The sequence below is a fragment of the Apteryx rowi genome, unplaced genomic scaffold (genome assembly GCF_003343035.1).
Source record: "Apteryx rowi isolate R43461 unplaced genomic scaffold, aptRow1 scaffold_3, whole genome shotgun sequence".
Lineage (NCBI taxonomy): Eukaryota > Metazoa > Chordata > Aves > Apterygiformes > Apterygidae > Apteryx > Apteryx rowi.
This window is the reverse complement of record NW_020449418.1, coordinates 3,804,904-3,831,450: the sequence shown is the minus strand read 5'-3', so window position 1 is coordinate 3,831,450 and position 26,547 is coordinate 3,804,904. Positions and strand designations below refer to the sequence as shown.

At 46.8% G+C, this 26,547-nt stretch overlaps 1 protein-coding gene and 1 long non-coding RNA gene across 7 annotated transcripts in view; one reads left to right on the top strand and one right to left on the bottom strand.

Moving 5' to 3' along the window:
- The window catches only part of MXI1 (MAX interactor 1, dimerization protein), a 48,829-nt gene that overhangs the window by 16,958 nt on the left and 5,324 nt on the right, over window positions 1–26,547 (top strand). For 3 of the 6 annotated variants that reach the window (XM_026069585.1, XM_026069587.1, XM_026069586.1), the window contains one exon: window positions 977–1,006. In XM_026069585.1, coding sequence (XP_025925370.1) covers window positions 977–1,006 — 30 coding nt within the window. Of the gene's footprint in view, window positions 1–976; window positions 1,007–16,509; window positions 16,720–17,511; window positions 17,725–19,794; window positions 20,195–26,547 lie in introns of those variants that run through there. The other 3 variants (XM_026069590.1, XM_026069589.1, XM_026069588.1) reach the window with 3 other exon arrangements.
- LOC112967914 lies at window positions 3,126–9,932 on the bottom strand. Its single transcript, XR_003254171.1, has 3 exons — window positions 9,742–9,932; window positions 8,610–8,880; window positions 3,126–5,542 (listed from the first exon to the last, which is right to left on the bottom strand). It is a non-coding gene; the product is annotated as an uncharacterized LOC112967914 (long non-coding RNA).

Genomic DNA, 26,547 nt, shown 5'->3' with positions numbered 1-26,547 from the left:
CTTTTTAAATAATCCTTGACAACTCTACCTGGGTTACTAATAACGTCGTTAGATTAGCAATCCTGAAAGGATTTACATTTCTTTTTGCTGTCATCACAGAGACTGGGAAAACAGACTTGTCTTTTTTCCCTTTTGTTTCTAGTTGGTCTCATTTTCAAGCTGCGAGCCCTGAATTAGGCAGCGCTGGCAGAGTATTCGGCGTGGCGGGTGGGTGTACAGACAAAGCCCCCTCCTTTGTCAGCTGGTCACGTTGTGCCACGTTGTGGGTCACTCGCTCTGCGGCAMGCTCGTGTTGTGGCAGTGCCGTTTCGGTCCCTGAGGGGTTTCTGGGCATCCTAGAAGCGCTACTCAGCCCTGCTGATGTTTGCAGGCATGGCAGTTTGTGGACATCCCATTTCGTGCCTAAACACTGGGCATATCTGAAGTTCTACTAAGTTTGATAAATCTGGTACGTGGCCACCAAATGATTCCAGGGCTTGTCCTCACGGAGCCGTTTCATTCGGGAGATCCCCAAGTATTTTGTGTACATTAATTCAGGCTCCACAAGTTCCTGTGTTGGGAGATGATATCGATATTTTTACAGGGTGGATGGAAAAAATGAAGCACAAAGAAATGTAACTGCAACCCTGTGCTGAATTGGGGGCAGAGCCAGAAATACAGTCTGAAAATGGTTGACTCTGGTCCCCTGTTCGAATCATTGCTTCTCTCTGGGATTTCATGTGCCTTTAATTCTCTAGGGAACATTTACGGTAACACCAGGAAGAGTACTGGCTTTGCACATAGCTAGGAAATACAGACTTAGGATGGGAGGAATCTCTTGTCGCCCGGGAGAGAGGGAGGTTATAGCTCTATGTTTTTAATATATGTAGTTGGTTAGCTTGGTGCTGAAATGTGGGGATGTTTACAGTTTGCAGTGACTGAAATTCTGTGCTGGGAGGTCAAAGGTGGCTAATCCAAATTTTTGTTTATCTTCCAGGTCTACGCACAACGAACTGGAAAAGAACCGGTGAGTAGCTAATGAGCTGAATTCTAAGAAACGCAAGCTAGTGAGTGTGATGTGCTTCAGCGTTACACACGCAGGTGTCGTTTGATCAGCTTAGACAGCCATCACTGACCACACTCATCAAGTAGTTTTAAAAGTTGGGGGAAGACACAAAAAGATCTGAAAAAGAAGCCTTATTTTTTTTTCCTCTCTCTCTCTCTCTCTCTCTCTCTTCCTCTCTGAAAAGGCAAGAAGTGACCCAGTTTTGTGACTAATCTGTATGCAGAGTAAATGCTGTTCTTCTCCTGACATAGTGAAATCTGATTGGGGCACTTTCCATACACGAGGTTGCTACGGGATCAGGTTTCTTGGGCCCTCAGTCGGTGTTACCATGAACCGAAGGGCAGAGCCCTGGGCTTTCCACCCTCTCCCACCCACCCCTCTGCAGGGCTGTAATAATCTCTGCGGCGCAGAGGAAAATACCACTGTCTGAGGGCGCTGAGGTCTGGCTAACAGCGCTCCCGTGAAGGGTTTCTCTTCTAACCTGTCCTAGGGTTGAGCCTGTTTATCCTTGAGTCTGGATGGAGTTTTAGCAAGCCTTGCAGTTTTGTTACTTGGCTAGCTCTGCTATATGACTCAACCCTTTTGTAACAGGAGTTAAAGTAAGATAAATACCATTGAGACAAGGGGAGCTAGTTCACACACAGATCAGATTATAGCCTTCCATTCAGGATGCTATCGTTAAGGTTGTGTCAGGGTTTCCATTATAAACTTATCTTGGTTTTTCTGTGGGATTTTTGTTTTGGGTTTTGTGTCTGGTTTTTTTCTTGGTGTTTTTTTTGTTTTGTGGCTGCTGGAACAAAAACAGTGCTCTGGCCAACTGCTCCTATGAAGGAACTGCCAGGGTGGGCAAACTGAGTCTGAATAGGTTGATTGCCTCCTCTTCCCTCTTAGCAGCCATCATCTAACAGGGGGTGGGGGCACTGTAATGGTGGCCAAGGATTCACAGAGGCTTCAGACAAGYGTGGATCTCATTTCAGATAAGGCCTTCCCATATAGCTTCAAGGGAATCCAAGCTGGGTACTTCATGGGGCATGTTGTCCTCTGTTTCCCCCACACCTGCCCCCTTTATGTTGGGAAGCAGCTTTGCCTTTGCATTGCGTCGGTGGTGTCTTCATGACTGTGCCTGTATCTCCTGGTAGCTGTAAGGGTCTGCAGAGCTGCCATGGTCCTGACTTTCTGGAGCGATGCAGGGAGGCTTTTCATTTGGGTTATGTTTCTCTCCTGCCCCACTGAGCCTTGACCTTTCCCAGTCCCAGGCTGAGCTGTGCTGAGAAGTGCTGGCCCTTGGTTTTCCAGTGCTCTCTGCAGCTTTATTTACCAATGACAGAAAGAAAATGCAATGCTTGGGTCTGACCCAGAACTGAGGGTGCTTTTTTCTCCATGACAACAGTAAACCGTCGCTAATTTTCAATGTGCTTATTTGCATATCTAATTGTTACTGCAAATGCTGCTTGCCTTCAGTGCAGCTTCAGAGCAGAGCTGTCCCTGTCCTTCCCTGTTCCACCACGGTCCTTCCACACTGGCCGAGTTTGTGCCCCTCACCACCTTTTTCCACCCTCAGGCTTGGGGGCAGGCCGTGGAGGTTTCAGCTGGCTGTGGCTGAGATCTGAGCGGCTAGCGATACGCAGTTACAGTCCAGCTAAGGGCAATAGGATTGGCGAGTAATGATGGGTTTAGGATCTGCCTGATACCTGTCGTGTGTGTGAGCTGAGGTAGTTTTTGCCTTGGTTCCCTGTCTTTAACTGAGGGTAGTAATGCTGCCTGGGGTGAGGGTATCTTAAGAATTAACAACCGTCCGGTGCTTTGCTGTATGTTACTAGTGAGAGCAGTGTTGTTACCTTCAGCTAATGCCACCTTTTTTCTGAATGTTGACGAGCTGTTTAGCTCCAGGGCTCAGTTACAGAATTTGTCTTCTCGTTCCCCTTTGGTGTAATATCATCTCTCTTTTCCTCTTCTTCCACCTCAGTTGCACTCCCCAGTCCCCATCTGCTCCCGATTGAAGACGCCTAACCATCAGCCTTCTCAGCAAGGGCTTTCCCGGAAGGCTTCCCATTCCCAAGTCACTGTATTCCAGGTCCGTGCCTCAGACATGGTTTTACAAGCCCTTGGCTTTCATCTTTCTGGGAAGGACTCACATTTGATCAGCCTGGGCAGACAAACTCCTGTACCTGGGATCTTTGGTCGGGAGCCTCTGCTTCGCATTTGGGCATTGCCTGTCCCTCGGTGCCGATGTGCGTGGCTGGTCGGGCCGCAGCACCTGCAAACCCGGATGGGCCCCGCAGTGGCTCTGCTGGGTTTGCGGTGTTCGTCACCAGCAATCGGACAGCGAGCTTCATACTGGAAGCATTTATTTTCAAACGCCGCAGTAGTGTTTTCTGAGTGAATGGGATTGCTTCCCAGTCAGATTTTCACTGTGTTTTATTTGCCGTGTCGTTAAGTTTGTCCGTGTCTCCAGACTTAACTGTGGCAAAGATAAAAGCCCTGATACTAATGGCTTTGTTGCTGGCAGGTGCTCATTTTCCCTATTCTTTGAGATTATTCCTTTTGAATCTCACTGTTCTCTCCATTATTGACACACACTATAATTTTCAAAATTGTCCACTATTAGGTCTCTGACTCTGATTTTTTTTCTCCTTCTGTCTGCAAGGAGCAGCCTTCTTATGTTCAGTTAAATTTTAACCCATTCAACAATTACACAGAGCTGCTTCAAGCAATAGCAAGGGAACAGTAGAAAATGTTCTCCTTCATTTTGAATATGCAATTTAACTTGGACTCGATTATGTTTGTATGCATCAGGATTAGGAATCTTGTACCCCTTTGATGTCCAAAAGCAGCTAAAAATATATAAAAATAAATTAAAGCAATGTTTTAAGCTCCAGTCCTTTTCTTAGTCTTGAAATATTCCATATACACTACAATGATTCCGGTAAAGAAATGCTTGGTTTGGTACACAGTAACAACTGTAATATTTAAGTGACTTTTCTTTCTGCTTTGATTTGGTTTCTTATCCGAAGAGATTGCCATGACATTTATAGAAGGGACTTTGTTTGATTTATAAAAGATTAAAGTTAATTTATAGTTATTATCTGTCATTAATCCTCATGTTGGAAAATTGTTTGTTTGCTATTTAATGGGTATGTGTTTCAGTTTGTCTCTGCCCAGGATGAGTCATAGCTTTCATTTAAACATGAAACCAGTTTTCTGCTTCTCATAAGCTGTAAGACATAACTAATGCAATACTTTTTAGTCCTTTGATATGCCTACCAAAAAAACTGTAGCTCTTAAGCAAGAACCCATCATCTGTGTAAAAGAAAACGCTATAGAGCAAGTGACTGAAATATGAACTCTGGTAGAAAAACATTTTCTCAGAAATACTGAAAAGTTCAGGCTTAGGTGAAATTGTGCACGTATATGCGTATGGACGTGTGATCTTATACAGTAGAATGTTTGAAGTTAACAGATAGCAGAGTTAACTGTCACTTGTGAACCTCTTCGATGCTGGCTGCCTTTGGAAGGATGTGGTCAGTGCGGTAGTAAAGCATGTACGCAGCCCGGAGACGACTTCCCTGCTCGCTTGTGAAGTGGCAATTCTGGTAAACCAACGTGGCGTCACTGCCTGTCAGAAAGGTTATATCCCCTGACGGAGCAAGAAGGMTATTTCTAAAGCTATTGATCAGGTTTTCATAAAAATTTCTGTTTCTTTATATCCTAGACTGATCTGTTTGGTTTTGGTGATGACTGTTAGACTGCAGGGCTACAGTGGGTGCAAGCTAGGTATGTGTACACTGGAAAGCCCTTAGATGAGAAATGTTGTTTAAGTACTAAAGTGGTATAAAAAATAACCGTGGTCAGGGATAACCTGGTAGGAAAATCGCTTATTGCTTGGGATGGTTTTTTGTTTTGTTTGTTTGGGTTTTTTAGTGTGTAAAGAAGTCTCCCCAGCAGTGGGTTTTGGGTTTTTTTAAGTTTTTGCTAATTTTTTTTTTTAATTTAGTTTTGATTTATCTTACAAGACTCTGCATGAGTGGATTACTCCTGGGATTGTAATACAGCAAAAAGAAGGAAAATGAAGCTGAGTAATTGGGTAACGAATGAGTTATTAGGGCAGGCTTTCCTTCTGATAACAATAACGTAGCTCCAACAGCAGACAGACCTGAGGAAGGGGAGGAAGCCTTGGGAAAAGTACGGAAATCAGAATTATCTGAAAATCTCACTAGTTTTTAGCTCTCCAGAAGATACCCAGTTTAAAGGGGAGGAGGGGGCAAAACAAATTCTAAGGAGGACAAAGCTAATTCTAAGCYGAGTGGCCGAAAGAATTGTGTTTAAGGCAAAAGCACAGAGTAAAGTGGTGTAAGATCCTTTCTCTTCAGTGTCTTCTGAGATGATCAGAAACAGTGAAGAAGATGAACATGTAGCAGTGACCAAGTACTGCGGTTCTCAGCCGTTCTGACCCTTATCAGGATCTCCCATATCTTCTGTGGTTCCCCGTCCTTCCTCCTGTAACAGGAGAGGCTCGGTTAAAGGCAGAGCGTTTCTCCAAAGCGCTCTCTCCCGCGGAGCTGGCTCTTACGCCAGGCTGCGTGTTTGAGGTAGCGGGGGAGAGAAGGAGAAGCCCTGCTGAACACCTAGGAGAAAATCCTGACCTGGCTCAGTYTCCACTGAAACACGTGGCTTTCTCAGGCTCTGCAGCAATTACGTAATGTAGTTCTGGAGCTTGCGGGTGTCTGTATTAGCAAAATGCAAGAGAAGAAGGAGGGGAAGGCATTTAACTACAGAACACTGCGTTTAAATAGCTCTGGTATTGAGGGGCGCAGACCTGCTGTCTAGGCTGGGAAGATAGAGGGAAGGGAAAGCGTAGTGAATCCCCGCTGCTCTGAATAAACACGGATGATTCTGCTTTTGTTGTGGGATATATACTTGCCAAGGCAACCTGATCAGTATTTGCCTTGAACCGACTGATTGCTCTGGTGGTAAGTTCAGTGCTATTTGTCAGGAGAGCTGGAACAAGAAACTAATCCAGTAAATTTCATTTGTCYTCTGGAGTCAGCCTTGTTTTCGTGTTAACTTCATGTTGCAAATGTTGACAGTACACATTGTTTTCCTCATTAATAAAACTTGGAACCTGTGGTGTTCCCTGCGGCAGCCCAGCCATGGCCAACGCAGCTGAGCATGCATCTTCCTTTGACACATCCGAAGGTCAGAGTGTGCCCTGATCCAACGTGGCCCTTGCGGGAGCTGTGGCTAAATCCTCTTGTCTCAGTGGCCGACATGGAGCAGGAGCTGGAGGTAGCTAGCTCTCTTGGATTCTGGAGCCTGGATGACAAACGCAACCATTTACAGCTGGAACCAACAATTTTTAACAAAGTTGAAACATGTGCCTGAAACATGGTAGTTTGGGAGTGAGATCCAGCTAACTACTATGCCGCTCTGCCCCTTTTTGCTTAACCTGGAGAGTGAAGCCTGTGGGGCTCTATCTTGGGTCTGATTTAGGGTAGTTTGTGGAGTAGAGGTATCGGAGAGATGTTCTTTCTGTGCATGTTCAGTTTCTTTCATCACTGCTTAGGGTCAGTTTGCCTTTTGCTATATTGCTGTTATTTCTTTATGTTGCTCCAAGAGCTYGCCAGTCCGATGTTGTAAAACACAGATAAGGTCTCTTTGGCTGACCACTACACTTGTTCATGAGATATGCCCCCTTGTAAGTGAATCAAAATGCCACTTTTGCACAGTCTAAAGCCTGTGAAGGCTTTGTTTGATATTGGCTGGACAACAGAACATTTTGAACTCTGAGTAAAGCAGCTCAAAAGGGACAGTTAGTTTCCATGCCAAATTCTGAAGGAAACAAAATGATCTTCATTTTTTTGGAAGTTCTTCAGCATTGCTCATATTGGAATTTCTAGTTTCAGTGGGGGGGGTTTTGGGGGGGAGGTTGTTTTGTTTTGTTTTTTAATTCAAAGTGATTTGGAGGAGAATAAATTCCTTCCTTCCTTTCTTCTCCCAGATCTCTCCACCTCCCTTATGATCCCAATAGCAATGGGAGAAGGAAAAAGAAAAGGAACAATACTATTATTTTGGATAATTTGTCTCAAAGCAAAATGTTTTTGTTTGAGCAGTGTTGCACAACATTTTAGGGACACTTGCTGATATATTTTCCTCCCATAGTATAGAAAACAGTGTCAACACAGTCTGCTTGGGCTTGCCATGAGGATCTGATGCTGAGAATCTGTTCTTCTTCCTTTTGCTTCCCAGAAGGGAGACTTTGGAGATTACCCGCATGTTGGAAAGAAACCTGCTCTAGAGCTAGGTCTCCCAACTTGCTGGCTGAGTTCTTGTATTTGGAGTCTTGTACTTAAAATTTCCAGAGTAGTGAATAGAACTGGTATCAAGTGGTGCCTTACTGGTTGTTTACTGCTGTAAGGGAGCTAGGAGATGGTGTGCTAACTACTGTGGATGAGTTATGAAAACAGTCACCTGTACTTGGGTGGTATCTAATTTGGAATGACCATTGCCAACTTTGGTTCTTGGGTTTCTTCCCAAACTTGCATCTTCAAATTTCTGTTTGGATGTGTTGCCCCAGTTTTCTTTTAGGCTGACCCCTTTCCTTTACTATATGTTTATGGGTGTCCTGAAAAAATAAAGACTGGGCAAACCCACCCTGTAATCGGTGGGGTTGGAAAAGGGAAGACTCTGGCCCCAGGTAGGAAGTCAAGCATTCTGCTTTCCTGGCTCGGTTTTCACTGTGCTTCCCACATCTCTCCCAAATGCCTCACTGGAGACTGCAGGCTTTTTTCTCCTGGGGTGCTGCTTGGTGAAATGCCGAGAGCCAGAAATTCTGATGCAACAGCTTGTCTTGTTCAAGTGACTAACATTACTCGTGGGCCTGAAAGCATTACTAGCTAGGAGCAGCTTGGGGAGTTTCAGCCTCAGAGAAGATGAGGCAATMGGAATATAATTTCTGAGACAGATTACCTGTTAACTGCAAGTTTCAGGACTTTGTACTCTTGGGGCAGAAGCTAGAGTTGCCTGCAGCTGTTTGTGTGTGCTGATCTATATCTATATCTGATGCACTTGCTGAGGCTACTATAGCAACATGGCCCGTGCAGCCTTGTGATAACCAAAGGAAAACTCAATGTGGAATAGGAAATACAGGCAAGAAGTGTTCTCATTCTCCTTTGTGCATGTGGCCCGTTCTTACTGAAGTATCATAACTTTGAGAACCTTTATGATACTCTGAGGAGGAAGAGAAGAGCTGTCAGACCCTCCTTCAACAGGTGGGGAGCACAAACGCATGGATCCAGGGCCCGACCCATGAGCATGTGGGAACATTGGCACTGACCCACTCCTTTGCTCCCTTGTGTCACACCTCCAACTTGCTTTTCCTCCCCTTTACACAAGTCTCTCCACTGCCACCTCTGCTTCCTTCAGAATTTCTCCCYCGCAGGTTTTATCCCCGTCGCTGTCCTGCCTGTTTTTGTTACCCAGGGCTAGGAGGTGATGAGTGATGCTGTCCTGCTGCCTTCGTGCCTTCTCCCATCTGAAAGAGAAGAGGGGCACAAAGCAAAGGTACCTTTGCTGCTGGGGCATCTTGTGTGGGGTCAGTGTGGTCTAGCCCATAACCTCAGGAGCCTGCCGAGTTGCCTTATACTTTATGAGCTGCAGTACTCAGTGCAAGTGTGTAACAGGTTTCCTTAGCTTCGTCCGGGACATGAAAGCAGAGGGCTGCATCCTGCTGGTACTGTTGTTGTAGTCCTCTGGCTGCAAATGCTGCTGCTCACCCCAGCAATCTGTCTGTCCTTCCTGCTGCCTGGGACTCTTTGGCATGAGAGCAGTTTGCATAGCTGTGGGCAAACAGACGAGGCAGGTTTCCTCCCAGGCAGGGCATGTGACAACCATAAAACAATTAAATGGGCAATGTGCAACCAAGGGTCAGGAGTTCTCCTCCCATGAAAACATCTGATAACACAGGCAGGGCTAAGCCAGGAGCATGGTAGTACACAGTGACAGGAAAACCCAATGGTATCAACTACCTGACTCACTTTCTGTGTGTCTTGGCAATTTGAATTTGTGTAGAAATACAGGTCATCTCTACCTAGCACTCTTTGTCTTTAATATTTGGTAAATCCTCACTGCGCCTTCACCAAATTGGAGCATCCCCTTTTTAAAGGTGATGCTTCTGTCTGCCAGATGTTAGAGTGAATCTCTCATAAAGGTTTTGGATTTGTCTGAGTCTGAAGGAGAGCTTAAGAATCCCTGGATCCCAGTGCAGTGGGATGAGTCAGGTATCCTGCCTGATAGTCCGTTTAAAAAAATTAATAGCTGTCTTTTGAGGGTATTCTTTATGTGTATGCTACTGCCTGCACATCACTTCCCCTTAGCTGTGTGGTAAGATTTTTCTATCCCTTTTCCCTGTTAATTATTTCTCTTTGAGAGAGCTTTCATACAACAGCATGACTTATTTAGGGAAAAATGAAAAGCTTCTGAAAAGGATGGATGCCATTTGCTCTTAACTTTGCACTGTTGTGAATGGGAGATTCTTCAAATGAGCATGTTCGGCTCCCAGGTTCACAGAGGGTGAGGGAGAAAAGGGGCTGCAGCCATTGCATAGTGATCTTGTAACTGCCTGTGCAAGGGAGTCTGCCCAGGAGGGGCTGAGGGAAAGCCGGAGACATAACAGAAATCAGTACGAAAAGCTTACGTACCGAAACCTCCACTGGAAACAGGACATGAGCTTGAAATGCAGCGTTGCTTTCCTAGAAATAGACTCTGTGAGTGGTATCAGTGGGTGCACGCATGGTCCAAGGTGATAATGCTTCCTGTGATAAGGGTGTGGTTTTTATCGCGGGAGGTAGTAAACGGTTGCACAAAACTTAGTCACACTTATAAAGTCAAGTGGCGCCTGCTATCTCTGAGTTGGCCAATTGCTGAGCTAGGGTGGAATGAATATCTAGAAGTGTCCAAACAGATCTTAATGACTCCCAAATGAACACTTGTTCCTAAATCATTTGGGCACTTGATGCTTCCCCTGGTTGTTGCTTCCCCTGGTTGTCTTTTCAGTGTTGTAGTTGTGCCTGGTCATTCAGAGAGCAGTGCCCAGGGTTGCTGCCCCAAATTGCTTACTGTCCAAATGATATAATGCAAGGGAAAACATTTGATAGAAAACACTCTCARTGGGAATGAGTGGGCATACTTGTTTGTAGGGAAAGGGCGAACACCCTCCTTTGGGGGTGAAGGCTGGTAGAAGCACATGCCAATCAAAGGGGCCATGTGGGAAGGAAAAGGGAGTTAATGCCGCTTATTTGCCTATAGGTTGACCTTCTGCGCAGCAGAGAAGAGCAAAGGGAGAGAACAGGAGGGTTCAGCAGTAGATCACCCCTGCAGGGCACACTATGGCTACCTCCAGCCTAGAAGAGGACTCTGGTCAGCCAAGAGTGTCTGTCAGGACCTGACAACAGACAGCTGCCAGGATTCCCATGTGCTGCTGCAGTGCGTTCTCTCTTCCTTCCCGTCAGAGCTAGATTATGCAGGAGGAAATGCTCAGGCTCTCCCAGAGCTTGGRGAAGTCCTGAATGATATATTCTGCACTGTCTTCTCCCAGGAGGGACTTTCCAGYGCTACTTAAAGACCCAACCTGTTGAACACTTGGTGTAATTCACTGTAATTGAACATGGCCAACGGCCAGTCCTTAGATGGGGAGGACTCTGTTCCATCTGGAAACTCAGTGAAATTCTTCAAATGAGTTAGTCTGAGAAGAGGGAGAACAGTAGCAGGTTTATCATAGAAATTAGAGGTCAAAAAGAGGTTGCTTTGTATCTCCATGTCCTTCATTCCACATACTTGGCCTTGTTCCCTGGGGCAGGTTGAGTTCTGCATTGCCCTGTCATATTTCTTCTTATTTTTTTGGCAGTCTTCSATAAAGCTCAGAAAATATCACTCATTAGCTACACTTCAGTAATGTCAAGAGGCTGGATGTAGGGTGAGTGCTCGCACTTGCACAGATGCACACAGTTACATGCAAGCACATACAAAGAGCTCACAGTTAAAATCTGCATGCCCATCTCTTTTTAACAGGGAAAAGGCAGAGCCCCAGCTGTGTGTACAGCTTGGTTTTTCCCTCTGTGCTCTGTTTGTTTCCTAGTGTATCTAATTTTTCTTATAGACTGGATCCCAGCACTCCTCAGAGCTGGCTGCTCTTTTCCATGTTTGCAGCTGCTAACCTGTATGCAGGAGGCTAGCTGGGATGCCTGGGGTGTAGCTGGTTTCAGCCAATTTTGGGGGACCGCTCCCCTCTGAGATAAGAGTTGTTCTGGGCAAGGAAGAGTGAGAGCAACAGCAACTGAGACTGCGAGAGGCTTGTATCCCTGAGGTCTGACTGCTTCCTCYGGTTTCCCGTGAGGCTTGGGATGCTCCTTCCCTTCTGCTGATCGGCCATTTGCTGCGATTCCTCCCTCCCTGTCTCTTCCCTCTGGTCTCATGCTACCTGCTCTAGTGCACATGTCCCTCTTTAGCTAATTCTTCCTTAGCCAAGGAAGAATTTCAATTCCTTTCCAATTTCCCACCTGGGAAATTATAAGTCATGGTGCTGTCTCAGCRTTTGCAGACCCTCTTGTTGTTCTCTTTGCTCCTGTCCTTTCCTCGCCAACCTGTAGGGCAGGGAATTGTCTGGTTCTTTAGTGGAAACTGTGTGCTGCAGAGGCCTCCTGATTGTCCCTTTCCTTTGCCTCTCTGCTCTCACGCATGTGGCATTACTGCCGTTTTCGGGCTGCGCACAGCAGCTACAGCTTCCATCGCAGAGTAAATCTTGTGCTTTGTCAGCAGGGTCATAGATGAGAGCGGCAAAATTCCCCTTAACTTTGCAGAGACTCAGCACGCTGCCTCTGCAGCCCTCTCGGGCCCTGTAGCTAAAAGAGAGCAAGAAGCTGCAGTCTTCAGATTTATGCGGTGTTTCATGGAGTAGTCGAAGATGGGGCTGAGAGGGGCCTGCAGAGTTCMTTTGGTCCGTCCCCTTGCCCCAGGGCCGTTCCTGACAGATGCTTATCCAACGTGGTCTTAAAAACCTCTGACAGCCAGATTGCCTAGGGAGGCAGCACAGCCCATTGCACTGATTAACTGTCATTACCACTAGAAAGTTTTTCCTAATGTCTAACTCGGAAGAAAATGATTTCAGCATTGCTYTAGGAGCACAGCAAAGCCAACCAAACGTGAGTGCTTCTGTGTGTTTGAAGGGGAGTCCTGAACGCTGAATACAGTAACCAGCTTTTGGAACAGGAATAAATCCGTTAGACCCTGGAAGTATTCCTGGGAATTCTGTTTGAGATAACAGGGTAGAAAAAAGTATTCCTCTTCCCCTTTCCCAGTACATGTGCTCACCACTTCACCTACCCAGGATAGCAGCTTTTGATGCCAAAAAAAGTGGGAAACCGGATGAGAACACTTTGTCTCTGGTGGATATTCTACGTAATATGACCCTCTTAGGAAATGCGTAGAGACTGTTCTCTGTGGTGTGACCTCTTTTAAACTTTTCTTGGCTTGGAAAAGCAGCTTACAGGCTTGGTGTTCACTGGAAAAAGCACATACGGGGATGCATTTTGGTGCAGGGATTGCGGAGGGGAAGGAGAAGGGAAATTTTTGTCTGTTGTGGCATACTTCTGCAAAACACGCAAAGGCCCTCTGGAGTCATGAGTGTAACTTGGAGTTTCCTTGAATTTCTTTCTTTTTTCTCTTTTTTTTTTTCTTAGCAATCTCTGAGGAAAACATATATGCAATGCGAAAAGAGCATGGGGGGAAAGGGGCACGTGCCGTGGGTTAAGCACACTTGTAAATGGTGAGCAGTAGCCCAAGTGGAAAGCTGTTGTGCAGAAGCAGTGGATTCCCGTAAGCCCTTCAAGTTGTCTCTCAGGCCCGTGCAGACAGTGCTGCCTTGCAGTTCTCCCGAACCAGGCAGGGAAAGCAAACCGAATGCATTTCTTAATCACAGAATGGCTGAGGTTGGAAGGGACCTCTGGAGATCATCTAGTCCAACCCCCCTGCTCAAGCAGGGTCACCTAGAGCACATTGCACAGGATTGCATCCAGGCGCGTTTTGAATATCTCCAGAGAAGGAGACTCCACCACCTCTCGGGGCAACCTGTTCCAGTGCTCTGTCACCCTCACAGTGAAAAAGTTTTTCCTCATGTTAAGATGGAAGTGTCTGTGTTTCAGTTTGTGCCCGTTGCCTCGTGTCCTGTCGCTGGGCACCACTGAAAAGAGTCTGGCTCCATCCTCTTGACACCCTCCCTTCAGATACTTGTACACGTTGATAAGATCTCCTCTCAGCCTTCTCTTCTCCAGGCTAAACAGGCCCAGCTCTCTCAGCCTTTCCTCATAAGAGAGATGCTCCAGTCCCCTAATCATCTTTGTAGCCCTTCGCTGGACTTGCTCCAGTAGTGCCACATCCCTCTTGTGCTGGGGAGCCCAGAACTGGACGCAGTACTCCAGATGTGGCCTCACCAGGGCTGAGTAGAGGGGGAGAATCGCCTCCCTCGACCTGCTGGCAGCACTCTTCCTGATGCACCCCAGGATACCATTGGCCTTCTTGGCCACAAGGGCCCATTGCTGCCTCATGCTTAACTTGGTGTCCACCAGCACTCCCAGGTCCTTCTCCGCAGAGCTGCTTTTCAGCAGCTCAACCCCCAACCTGTACTGGTGCATGGGGTTATTCCTCCCCAGGTGCAGGACCCTGCACTTGCCTTTGTTGAACTTCATGAGGTTCCTCTCTGCCCACCTCTCCAGCCTGTCCAGGTCTCTCTGAATGGCAGCGCAGCCCTCTGGTGTATCGGCCACTCCTCCCAGTTTTGTATTGTCGGCAAACTTGCTGAGGGTGCACTCTGTCCCTTCATCCAGGTCATTGATGAAGAAGTTGAACAAGACTGGAGCCAGTACTGACCCCTGGGGGACACCGCTAGCTACAGGCCTCCAACTAGACTCTGCGCTGCTGATCACAACCCTCTGAGCTCTGCCATTCAGCCAGTTCTCAATCCACCTCACTGTCCACTCATCTAACCCACACTTCTAACCCACTTAAAGCCTTTTTCCTTTGTAAAGAAGCATTTGTTAAAACTGTTCTGTTATCTAAAGTGAAAATAGGATTAGTCTTGGCAGCTCTTGTAATCTCTACTGCAATTCTGGTGATATTCTGTGACTTGCAAATCCCAGCACCTGGAATCAAGTGTTTTCTATCCCCCGCATACAACCAGCGTGTGTGACTTGGTGTAACCTAAAATCAAAAAGGAAGGGAAGCGTCTTATGTAGGTGTTTGTACGTGCTTTTTTAATCATGTGGTGTCTGAGCTACTTTTTTTTAATAGGGCCTGAGTCTTTTGGACACGTGAGATTAACAGTAGCACAACAGAAACTAAATGTTATAAAGAAATAAAAAGTTTTATGGTGACATGAGTGCAAAGTCAGCATTACTGCCTTCATCTTATGGTCCTTGTTCAGGCAAAGCTCCTGTGAACTCTGCTAAAATTCCATTTCAGGGACAGCTTCAAGAGAGGCCTCAGATGAAGAAACTTTTTGCTGCGTATATATGGGGAGGCGTAAGGGGTTATTGATCCATTTTGAAAAAACATGGTCATCTTGTATTCTGGGCATTATTAACTAGCTGTGAAAGCCGAATGAATTAACTTTCCAAAGTTTCCTCCTGCCTAGGCACTTCACATACAAGTGTCATTGCTGAACTACATGAGCACCTGAAAAACAACAGTGGATTTAGCTTTGCAGTACTCTGTGAAGGAATTAGGATTAGATCCATTCTGCATGGATGAGCAGTGCGTGCTTCAGTTCAAGGGATTTACCTGAGGTCACGCAAGCTCTCTGCAGACAGGTCTCCTGACCTTCGCTTCAAGACCTTGCCTGCCACATGACCCTTTCCTGCTCGGGGAGCAAGCAGGTTGAGAAGTTGGCTCTGTTTAGCTGCTGTTTCGCCCATCCCCAAAACACATGTAGATTCTACAGGCTTGGGGCTAGCATCGTACTGGGAACGTTGAGAAATCTGTGCTTCTCAATTTGCCACTTGGTTCTTCTCCTGGTGATGAAGCCCGCCATAGCTGCTTTGAGAAGTTGTTCCTAGGTGAATGAGTTGCAGTGAAAATCCTCTGTGAGGCTCTTTTTCTTTGGTTGGCTTTTTAAACATTGGGGATTTCTGAAACAACCAAGGAGTGATCCCAAGATGGGGCAATGTATAGAAAATGTGTAAGTTAACTTGAGTTAAAACTGCTTGGCGCTTATTGTTAGCTAACTCCTTGACTCTGAAATACAGCATTACTGTTGTTTGTGTGCAGAAATCCCTATCCAACAGGAAAAACAGTGCTAGGATCTCTTCAGTTTTCCTTCCTAGTTACAGTGTGGGGTTGGGTTTTTTTGTTTGTTTTTTTGAACCACATATTTGATAGTGATAGTAATTCCTTTTTCCTGGGAAGTCTGAGGTTAAATGTAAAATAACTTTACAAGGTTAAATTACATGCACTGCTTCCTCTGTTCCAGATGCATGCCCCCTACACCTGAAAGGTACAGTAGATATTTGATGACTCCTTAAATATTTCTGACAGTGTGAAGTGGTGTTAGATAAAGAGCACATGCTTTCCTTCTGGTATAAAAGCTTTTGTGTAAACAAGTATTCCAGACTGACACATTCTTAGAATATCTTTTCATCAGGAATTACAATTTTCTTCCATGAAATTAGGAAACTGGAATATAATTTCAAAAAAATATATAAGATGGAAAACTTCAGTCCTATCTTAATGAACAGTGAAAATACCTTTTTGTAGCAATCACCTATCTGTGTATTTTAAAGAATTTTATACAGTCTGTTTTTTACCTTTCTCTGTTAATGATGAAAGTAACTTCTCGTACCAGATCACAATGTGTTCTTGGTACTGCCATATTCCTTTCCCTGTCCCAACAGTTTTAGAGGCAGGTAAGGATTCAGCAGGGAGGGTATCTCCACTACTCAGAGCCTGCCTGCAGAAACTTCACAGGAAGCTGAAATACCTTCTTATTTTTTTTCAAACGGATGGGGCTTAGCCAGGAAACCTCTGAAGAGAATAATCGAGAATAGCTGGCGAGTTTGGAAGATCTCGGCTATCTTTGCTGGTGACCTAATTCTAGCAGTAAAGCTGAAAATCCGCAGGTCGCAGCAAAGCAGGTTACTGCCTCCCCTTCGGTGAAGCACGTTTCTGATGAGCGGCCCAGCCGCCTTGCAGGGATGTTGGCGGTGCGGAGGTGGACGCCGCTGTGGCTGGAGTGGCGTTGCCAGACTTTGCGACTGCAAACACCCTGTGTATCCCTAGGAGAGAGATTATAATGGCATTAGTGAGAGTGAGGGCACAGGACACTGCTGGCTATTTAAAGAGCAGGTCTCTGTTTTTAACTGCCTTTTAACAAAGGCAGAATTTTTATTAGACTGGACTAATCTGGGCTTTATAATTAACAGGACTGGGCTGCACATTGGTGTTCAAGGCTTGCGTTGCATGTTCTCTGGTAGCCAGATGCAGCATTGTAACCATATCGCGGTACCACTACCCCAGCAGGAAGATATCTGCCTTCTCAGGAGCAAGCGTGATCGAAAAGTTCGTGCCAAACTGTCTTGTGCAAGATGCACCTAGATGTGACCATACCAGCAGGAACTAGGCCGTGTTTTCAGGTCAGAAAAAGAACGTGATGTAGAGTGTTTACAGCCTGTGATGGGTATAGAGTTCAGCATACTGTTGTAAGCACAGCTGAGCCTAAAAGTGGTTTAGCCAGTAACATCATGTATTGTGCTACAGTAGATTAAAGTTCAGTTAATTAGATTCAGCAGTGATTAAAATACTTTGTGGATGATGGCCAAGATCAATAATAATAGACCCCCAGTATATAATTTTAGGGGGGGGGGGTTACTTTGATAAATAGTTAATAGACTCTGCTCCAGAGTATCTGCTGCTATTTGACATCTCTTAACAACTGTCCATATTTCATTGCTTTCAAAGAAAGGCAGAAAGCCATAGAGGAGCGGGGAGAGGGAAAGAGAAATGGATGAACAGGCACTGATTGCTCTGCTCTAGATCTGGATGAAAATGAAGGGGCAAAAGAAAATGCCAGTCACTGATGGGCTTAGTTTCTCTGTTGGGCAGATGCCCACCTATGCTGCTCTCATCACCTGCTCATTGCACAGCACAGGCTGTTATATTTGATCTTTTTTTTTACTGGGTTGAAGAACTGTCACACTGGTGACTCTGAAGATCAAAGGGACTAGAAAAGGATGAGCAGTCATTTTACTGAACAGTTAATAGCTCATTCTGGGGGAGGCACCTTTCAAAATTGTTCTTTCTCAGTATCTTTTTTGTTATTGTGAGTATTCAGATTTTTTTTTTTTTTTGCCATTCCTTTAAGCATCCTAGTTTTGGGAGTTATGTGATTACAAATGACCTCTGTTTTATTATTTTCTGTATTCTAGCCTTCTAGTTCAAAGACAGAAGGTTCAAGATATGCAACAAATGGGATCCGGTGGTTCAGGAGTTTACTGTGTGGAAAAAAAATAGCCTCAGATATATCACTTCAGCTTCAGAATCATAATGTTGCTTTAATCTCATTATTTGGGATCTGATTTAGGATTTCTGAGTGCAGTGATGGGATCCTGTTTAGCCCTCAGTACATTCGGCACTTACATTCTTGTCCCAAAGAGTTTCCAATCCAGTCAACTCTCGGAGAGTAGGATAGAACCAAAAACACGGGCAGACCAAAAGACGGAGGCTGGTGGTACCTAGCTGAGCAGACAGTCCAGCCTTTGCCATGCTGTACCAGACTGGAGTGAACAGGGAGGTGGTGGAGACTCAGTGAGAGATGGGAGCACTCCTGCTCTCAGAAATGCTCTGAGATGAGAGCAGGACCCTGAGTCTTCCCAAAGTGTCCTCTTCACAGCTATGTCTGTGGTGGTGTGTCCTTGAATCCTCGAAGCTGAAGCTCTTTCATGTGTCCGCATGGATCAAGATGTTTGTAGGCTGACCCTGCTCCCGCTGGACGTGACTTGTGAGGACAGGCTGAATGGCCTTTGGGAGATACGGCCCAAAGTGTCTGTTACCCTTTCGTACTGCCACCCAGGAGACGGCTGTTCTGCACGAAAGCTGGACTGTTCAGCCAGATCCCTCAGACCTCACCAAGGGGTTGGAAACTGGTTTCCCCTCCCTCTATCCCTCCCTTCCCCTCTTGTCATTTTGGAAAGCCTTGGAGGAGTTTGTATGCCTTCAAAATCACGGTGAAATGAGGAGAGCCCTCTCAGGTATAAAACTGAATGTTACTGGGATGCTCTCGGGAAAGGGAGAGGCCTTGAAAGTCCTGTGACGGAGAAGGATGGGGTGAACACATCTCCCTCCAGGCTGGAGGTGCAACTTAGAAAGACCCACATTGGACAGGGCAGCCGTGGCAACAGACGCCTTGGTGCAAGTTTGTCTGTCTTGAAACCTGTGTTTGCCACGAGCCTGAAGATCTTCCAGAGTTCAAATCAGTGATGAGACTTCCCATCTAGAAGAGCTGGGGGTAGAAGCAACTTCTGTGTGCCTGCAGGGGTTCGCCTGGCCATGTCCCCGCTCTGCTGCGCAAGGCCGGCAGGGCTCGGGCTGGTACCCGGGCAGCGTTTTTTAGGGGAGGCATGATCTGTCCTCAGCGCTGCTGCCTCCCTCCCTGGATTTCTGATTCTTTTTGCGACTGACTGACGGGATCTGTGCTTGGGCTGCTCTTTCGCAAACTATTTGTTTTTTCATGGCGGGAGGGAAGGGGAGAGGGAAATCACTTTCAATTTTTTCTCTCTTTAAAAAGAAAAATGTGTGTCCACTGGAAAGCCTAGTGAAACTGGCCAGGAGAGCTGAAGGACTTTCGTCTTGGTCGTCTCTGTGGTCTGTAGTGCAGCCTCTATCGGGGTTTAGAATGGAGAGTGTGGGCAGTGTATTTCAAGTCAAAATGCTTGCTTTATCCTTACCTTAAGGCTTGTAGCTTCTGTTCCAGATGTGGAGAAGAGTTTGTGTGCCCCAAAACTTGTCTAATTTTTCCGACTCTTTCAGTTGTTTTGTAAGATGCTTCCTTTCCCTATGTATCTTGCCTTGTTTTTGTGACTGAGATGGTCAAACAGCATTGCTGTGGCAGTGTGCATTAATATGCTGCTGTTGGTATTTGTATTTCATTTCCACCTGTGAACTTGGATCAGGCTGCTGTTTTCCTGGGCACTGTACAGCTAGTTATCTCCCTGTTATGCAGCTTGTTACTGGTGAAAGGTGCATTGATTCGTGTAGCTTTGAAAGGCTGTATTGCCTGATTATTTTTTTTTTTAATTTTTGTTACTTTTATTTAATCACTGGCTTCTTCATTTGTGGGGTTTTTTTTGTTGTTGTTGGTTTTTTTGTTTTTTTTTTTTGTCTCTCCCTGCCTTGAGAATACAGTTGGGTGCATATTTATTTTTAATTTTTGCACACAGATCAGGTCTGGTTAAGATCAGGATGAATATTTGCCAGTAGAACTTCCTTGTTTCTTTAAATTCCTATTTATAATACATTGTCAAATCTTTTTATTGTAGGTCCCAAATTTTCATTTCTTTGTTTCTTTCAAATGATAGGCTTAAAAAATGTAAATATCAAAGACTTTTTTTCCCAATTTCTTTTTAATGGTACATTTTATTAGCATTTGCAATACAAGTATTTCTGTATGCCAGGGAGCCATCAGTAGAAATCGACTGGAAACAGGCAAATGACCAAACATCTTGTTCAACTTGGAGTAAACACAAAAAATAAATAATCGGGAGAAGAAATGTGATTTTAAAATCCCAGAGGGTTGTTTTGAATGATTTCATAGCTCAGGTGGAGAACGCTAACTTTTAACTGCGTATTTTGAACCAGGTTTCCTTTTTAAGCGTGTCTCGTCTCTGCCGTCATGTGGAATCGGGGGAGCGTGTGTGCGAGCGTGTGTTCGTCGCAGGCTGGCTCGAAGCCACCACAGCTTTACGGTTCGTGGCTCAAGGGCTCAGAGCGATTACATAACGCTCTGCAGCAGAGAAAATACAGACGCTGTCCCCGGCACCGGACTGGCTTGCAATTCCTGATTCAGGTGCTTGGCGAAGCCGCCTCTTCCTTCGCTGAAGCCCGAAGCGGTTGGTAAAGCGGGGGCCGGATACCTGCTGCAGAGAGGCTTGGATTTGGGGGAGGGCTAGAGAGCAGAGTAAGGAAAAAACATCAAGTCATGTGATGGCCCTTGAAGATAAGGCAGCCTCTGACCTGCGAATTGCTTATAGAAGGAAACCGTATTTTTCCCCCCATTTTCCATGCCCTGTGGTTTTTGAATGTGTTTCTCATTACTTTTATCTCAAAATCATTCTCATCCAATGAATTATTGATGCGGGGTCACTTGCATTTCTCCAGGAATTGCTTTCTTTAACCAGTGATCCCTGCTGAATTTTTTAAGCAATCTGTTAGCTCTGAAATCCAAACAAAGTTGACAGTTTCTAATTTCAGGGTTAAATTAAACTCAACTCTTTGAAAAGGTGAGGAAGGAAGAGGAGGGCAGAGGGGAAGGATGATAATGTTCTTTTCCATGTCAGGATCTTCCCTCTGCTTGTTCTTCTCATGCTTTTTTTTTTTTTCCCCTCCCCCCCCTTCTCTTTAAGATCAAGTATCTGATTCAGCCTCACTGGGACTTAAGCATATTCTTAATGTTAAGCACATGCTTAAATCCGTTGTTGAATTCAAGCCCTCTAGACCTGCAGGCACAGTACAGAAATATCTGGGAAATGCTTTTCTTTTCCCTCAGATGCTCTCTCCTTTCAGCACAGAAAAGTCAGAATTCAGCATTTTGAAGTGCTGCTGGGGCTAGCTGGTCACTTCCTGCTAGGTCTGCTGAAGATGGAAGAGTGCGTGCGTGTGTGTGTATGTATGTGTGTGTGTTGCAGATGTTCAAGCCTTGATTCAGGAAAGTTTAGCAGCAGCGTATGACTACGGGATAGCACTGAGTCTGGTAAACCTGCTGCTTCAAAGCTAAGCATGCACGTGTGTTTTGCTGGCTTTTCAGCAGAGGATTTTCTTCTTGTCTCAGTTTCTATTGCTCCTGCCCATGGTAGAAGCTGGCGGGGGGGGAGGAAAGTACTAGCAAAGAAGCTGCAGTCTCTCCAGGGGGTTTTACATTCAGGAATTTGTCTGGATCTGACCAAAACTGAGGAGCTCTCTTCCTTCGCCTTGGGTGGAATTACCTGGCTCTGAGAGGTTGGTGCTGCAGGCTGCCTCGCTCGCCCCTGCCGCACACCAGCCGTGGTTTGCAGGAGGCACAGCTGGCTTGGAGATCCCGGAGCGCCCTCACGGAGCTGCCGGGCCCTGGGAGCGCGTGCCTGGGTCCCAGCCAGGGGACCTTCACAGCCCTGGGCTATCCCTTGCAGCAGGGAGCTCTTCTGGCTCTGAAGATAGATGGGTTTCTAGCTCCTGTGTGACCAGCAGATACCAGGCTTGGGTTGCCACCATGGGTCCCCAAGCTTTGTACCAAGCTTGCTGTGGTGCAGAGTGGTGGACAGGTTGAATCCTATCCTCAGCGCTGAAAAATATCTCCAGGGAAGTGGGGGAAGGAAATAGGGAATTTTTTTTGCACCCAAACCTTTTCCCGCACTGCAGCTTTGATCGAGGCAAACAGGCGCCCAGTTCCTGCAGTGGGATTTGGATGGGTGTTTTGCAGTGAGGCGACCGAAGCTATGAGCAAAAAGCAAGCATAAATATAGGCTCCCTCCCAGCGCTTTATATAACCGGAGTGAATGATGTCATTGGGAGGCAGAGAGGAGAGCAGGAGAGGAGAGGAGAGCAGGCTGTGAAATTACAGCCCTCTGCAGCCAGGCGCAGCCAAGTGCAAGGAGGGGCCGCGCGGAGCGAGGGCCGGGCTCACCGCGCTGCTGCCGGCTCAGGACAGAGGGGCAAGGGGCTCAGGCTTGGAGGAGGAGGGTGGTGGTGGGTGGGGAGRGAGGGGTGACTAATCCAGATACAGTCCAACTGTCCCACAGGCATGAAGTAAAGGGAGGAAGAGCGGTATACGCGCAGCATGCAGCAGCAGGGCTGCCGTTTCAGAGGCCAGTACTCCTCTGCGTGCACCCGCAGCTCGCTGCATGTCAGCGGTCAGGCTGTGGAGCTGCTGGGCTTGCCCTTCACTCTTCTGCTTCGGTCTCCTGGCCCTGGGKGTTCAGAGGCCAGTGTCGCTCTTCCCACAGCAGCCCATGGCAGAGGGGAGAGGGGATCCTTGCTGTGCTTGCCCTCCCATCCCCGAGGAACTTGCGCCTAGGCTCCTCTCGGCCCCCCATCAGGGAAGAAGCAGTGAAGGCAGAGAGCCCCTGTCCTGGGCAGTCCCTTTAACTCATGGCATGGGATATGAGGTGGCCCTCAGCTCTGCGTGGCAGAGAGGTGCGTGCCAGGCTCTGGTTTCCCCCAGCCCTTCAGGTGCTTCGCTCCGTTTCTGGCCACCCCGGCGCTCCGCATGGGCGTCTCAGCAGGAGACTTCCCTCTCCCCAGGCTGAGCAGAAGCGAAGGCACCAGGCCAGTCTCTTGGGAAAGAGGAGCCCCGCTTGCCGAAAGCGCTCCCTGCATCCTCTGTACGCGAGGCCAGTGCTTCAGCRTGTCCAGTACCTACCACGTATATATACACACTCAGGATAGCGTGTGGGAGCCTGTTTTTCCTGAAGCCGCTTAGGCAAGAGAAAGGACTCTGGCTTCTCCCATCTCCCCTGCAGCAAGCGTACAAAAGCTTTGGCCTCGGCTAAAGCTGGAATTCTCCTTTTGTGTCGTCCTCTATCTTCCCTGGGATCAAGGCAGTGAGACGCGTCAGCCCTTCGCACCAAGCCCAAGTTGTTTCTCTGTTATATAACAACGTGGGCATTTAGACTTGTTTTTCCAGATATTGGCAGGTGCATCAAATATTGGCATAATCCAGTGGTTTACATGGAAAGCTGTCTGGCTCCGTCTGGAGCCTGCACAATGCTGGTATTTTCATTGAATACAAGAGCCTGGAGCGTTGTCAAAGCCACATTGCCACAGAGTCCAGGTAAACAAGGGGAAAAGACATTCGCATCACGGCCTGACCTCTGGGATTACAGCTGCCCAGGTAGAGCTCCAGGACTTGATAAGAAAGATTAATAGGTTTGCGATTCCCGTCTCTCTGGAACAGTGTTTTGGCTCTGTTAAATTTCCTGTGATGCTTTTGAGCTCTGGTGGAATTTTATTTCTGTGTTTTGCTTAAGCCACCCGTCAGTGAGTCAGACCTGCCTTTTTGTCCTTTGGTTTAAGAACCCGTAATGGTCAGCTTGGGTTGCTGGTCGTTGAGAGAGGTTAGGGACTGTGATCATGTCACATTTTAAAAGTAAAAAAGACAAGGTATTTGGGGAGGGACAAATGATGGGTCTTGAATGCAGTGTTCTGTGCTGACCTAGGAGAGAGCTGGAGAAGGTGTTTGGTGTGATCCTGGTAAAGGAAAGCAAGATGCTTACGTGCCAGGTCACTCCGAAGGCTAGGCAGCTCTTTGCTGACCCGACAGCATTGGATCAGGGAGTTCCCAAGCAGCCCTGCCGATGTGGAGTCCTCCAAGAGCAGGAGGTGAGTAGGGCTGAAGGCATGGCAGTGCCCCATCTGCACCAGCCTGCACTGAGCTTAGGTCCACAGGGGCTGACCTGCTGCTGCATGCAGCGTAAAGCCCTGTACATGTCCCTAGGCCGTGCAGGGGTTGGAGATGTACATGGGCTTATGTTCGCGGTGGCAGGAAAACCCAGTGTGGATCAGCCCAGAGCTGCTGCAGCGCAAAGGGTGTGGAAAATCCAACAGTTTTCCCAACGGGGGAGATGTTCCCTTTGGGACCACATGTGCTAGGGAAGTAACTTCTTGTGTTTCCAGGGTGCTCTTGAGGACAGACTTTTTAACTCTTACCCTATCTCTGCCCTTGTCAGGGTCTGCAGAGTGCAGCTACTTTCCTTGATCCGGAGCAGAAGGGAAGTGTTTCAGTTGCTGTTTTAGTGTCTGATTTTATTACATGGTTGGATTTTTGCGTGTAGCTTTCAGCTGCTTAGCATAGTTGTTCTCACCAAGTCTGTAAATGACCTAGCTTTTGACACGGCAGATCCCAGTGCCATCCATTCAACCCTGATACCCTTGTGGTTGCTCCTTGTGGTTGCCTCGGCAATCCAGTCTGCACTTGTTTCTGCCCAAAGCTGATCACTGGTTCCAGGAATCGCTGTCCCTGGTGCAGTGCCTTCCCCTGTTCCTGTTGACCATAAAACTGCCGAAGCTGAGACTCAGCCCAAGGATTAGGTTGTAAATGCATTATTCATTTCTTCCTGCATTCAGGAGGGTGCTGTGAAACTTCTGACACTGGTCAGATGTTGGTTCCTCAAACATTTTATTTTCTGTTGCACACATGATGCAGCTGCCACGGTGGATTGGGAGTTGGATCTTGCCCAGCGGGGCAGGGGAGAGTCTGCAGCACCTACCTATAGCTAATGCTACGTAACAGGTCCCTTCTGAGCACAGAGCTTGGTGGATCACAGGTCAAGAAGTGTGTATGTGGAATCAGCCCTGCCCCTAAAACCCCAGATCTATGCACAGCATCTCTAACTCTACTCAAGCTGCATTTTCAATTCGGGCTCATCCCATAGAGGGCATGAAGCGTGGCTAAGTGCTTGTACTCATGCTGTGAGACAAGAGATGCGGCTCTGTGCTGCTGCTCGATGACTGTGCAGTGACAGCTCGGACTTGGTGAATGCTGCAGTGAAGACGAGCACCAAGTGACTTGCCAGTGGCCATTCGGGAAATCTGTGTCATAATGAAAAATTGGTTCCAAGACCCAGAATGTCCTTAACGGCAAGACCCTCTTCCTCCTCTTTAGATGCTGGAAGTCAGTGTCCAGTCTCCCATGGGATGACATGAACTGTAGTGCCACTGCCAACCAGCAATGCTCTTCCATTGCTGTCCCTACAGATCTTCCTGAGGCATTGGGCAAAGCACCTGTAGGAGGTGCATACAACTCCTGTCAATGACTGGGAAAGAGCTGTCACTTGAAAATGGGTCTGCAGGTAGCAAAAGACCCCATGTCAGCTATATGGATTAAATGTCAGTGGAGTAGGGCTTAGAGCGAGCTGATGGAGGAAGAGATGAGATTGATGTGGTTGTTGGGTTTGGGGGATTGTTTTCTTTTTTTTCAGTTTGATTTTTTTTTTTTTATTATGACCCCCCCACCCTCTCACCCAGTTATTAACACTTAATGAAAATCACATGTTCCTCAAGGCTCTTGTTGGTTATATGCAGACCTATGGCTGTTCCAGGCAGGATGATGGACGCTTTGTAAAAGGATTTATAATAGAAACACCGAGGAGCTCACAGCTACAGCACCGCTAGTGAACACTGCTCTGCGCTGACAGTTCATCAGCAAAACCCCTGACCCTTCCACCCTTAATCATCCTTGCTTGTCACTGACATAATTGCCTGATTACAGACTCCTCTCCTCCAGCCCTTTCAAACCAGGAGCAATAGTGAATTTGAAAAACAAGATGGAAATGAACTGTCCATGTGCTCTTTTTTCCTTCCCCCCCCCCCCTTGCATTGAGATGGATCAGGCTGAGATTCAGTTTCTTTGTGCATGAACAGGGGCTGGGATAGGCTTTAAGGACTCTTTTGCACCGGTGGTTCTTGCATATGAATGGTGGGGGGTGATGTCATTGTGTTATTGACTGGGATGACAAGTTTGGACATAAATCATTAATGTCTAGGAAAGAGAGAAGGAAGGGGGGGAAAAAAGCAACCCACACTTGATATTTTTCCATAAATCTGCTGATCATTCCTGTATGCGTGATAGAGACCAGGAGAAAGCAGGAACAGTTCCCACGTGTGAGGATAATGTGCTTTGCCACTGCTGCCTGAACCATTTTCCCCAGAATGTGTTGCCGTATTCTGTAGAAATGGCTCAGAGCATCAGCAGTGCTGTAGTACTTGAGACTGTCTTTGTAGATGTGATCCAAGGTCAGAAGACGACCCAGGGGAAGGTCCTGCACCTTGCACCCCCTGCAACATCTCATATCTGGACCCAAGGAAGGAGCAGAGTCTAGAGCTTGGGAGCAGCTCTCTCTCAAGCAGTGCTGATCAGCCCCTTTAATTGCCATTAAGGATCATTTGTCTGCTTTGGGCTAACCATTTTGCTCACTGGTCTTCTAAATTTTTCCTGTGGTTAGAAGACGACTTAGGAAAGAAACATTGCTTAGATCAGTTTGTAGCAAATGTCCCTGAACCATCAATGCACAAGTGCGTGCAGGGTTAGTCACTCAAAGCGCTTTCATATGTGCTCTTCTCAACACAGCAGACAGCAAATAGCAGCGATGTGAAGCCAACAAGACTGTCTACCATTTACCTCTGTGCCTTGTCCTGCCCAAAGTTCATCCAGTTGAATCAGATTATCAGTTCAGAGGGCAAGGAAATAAACAGTGTCTGTCAGAGGTCAGCAATAG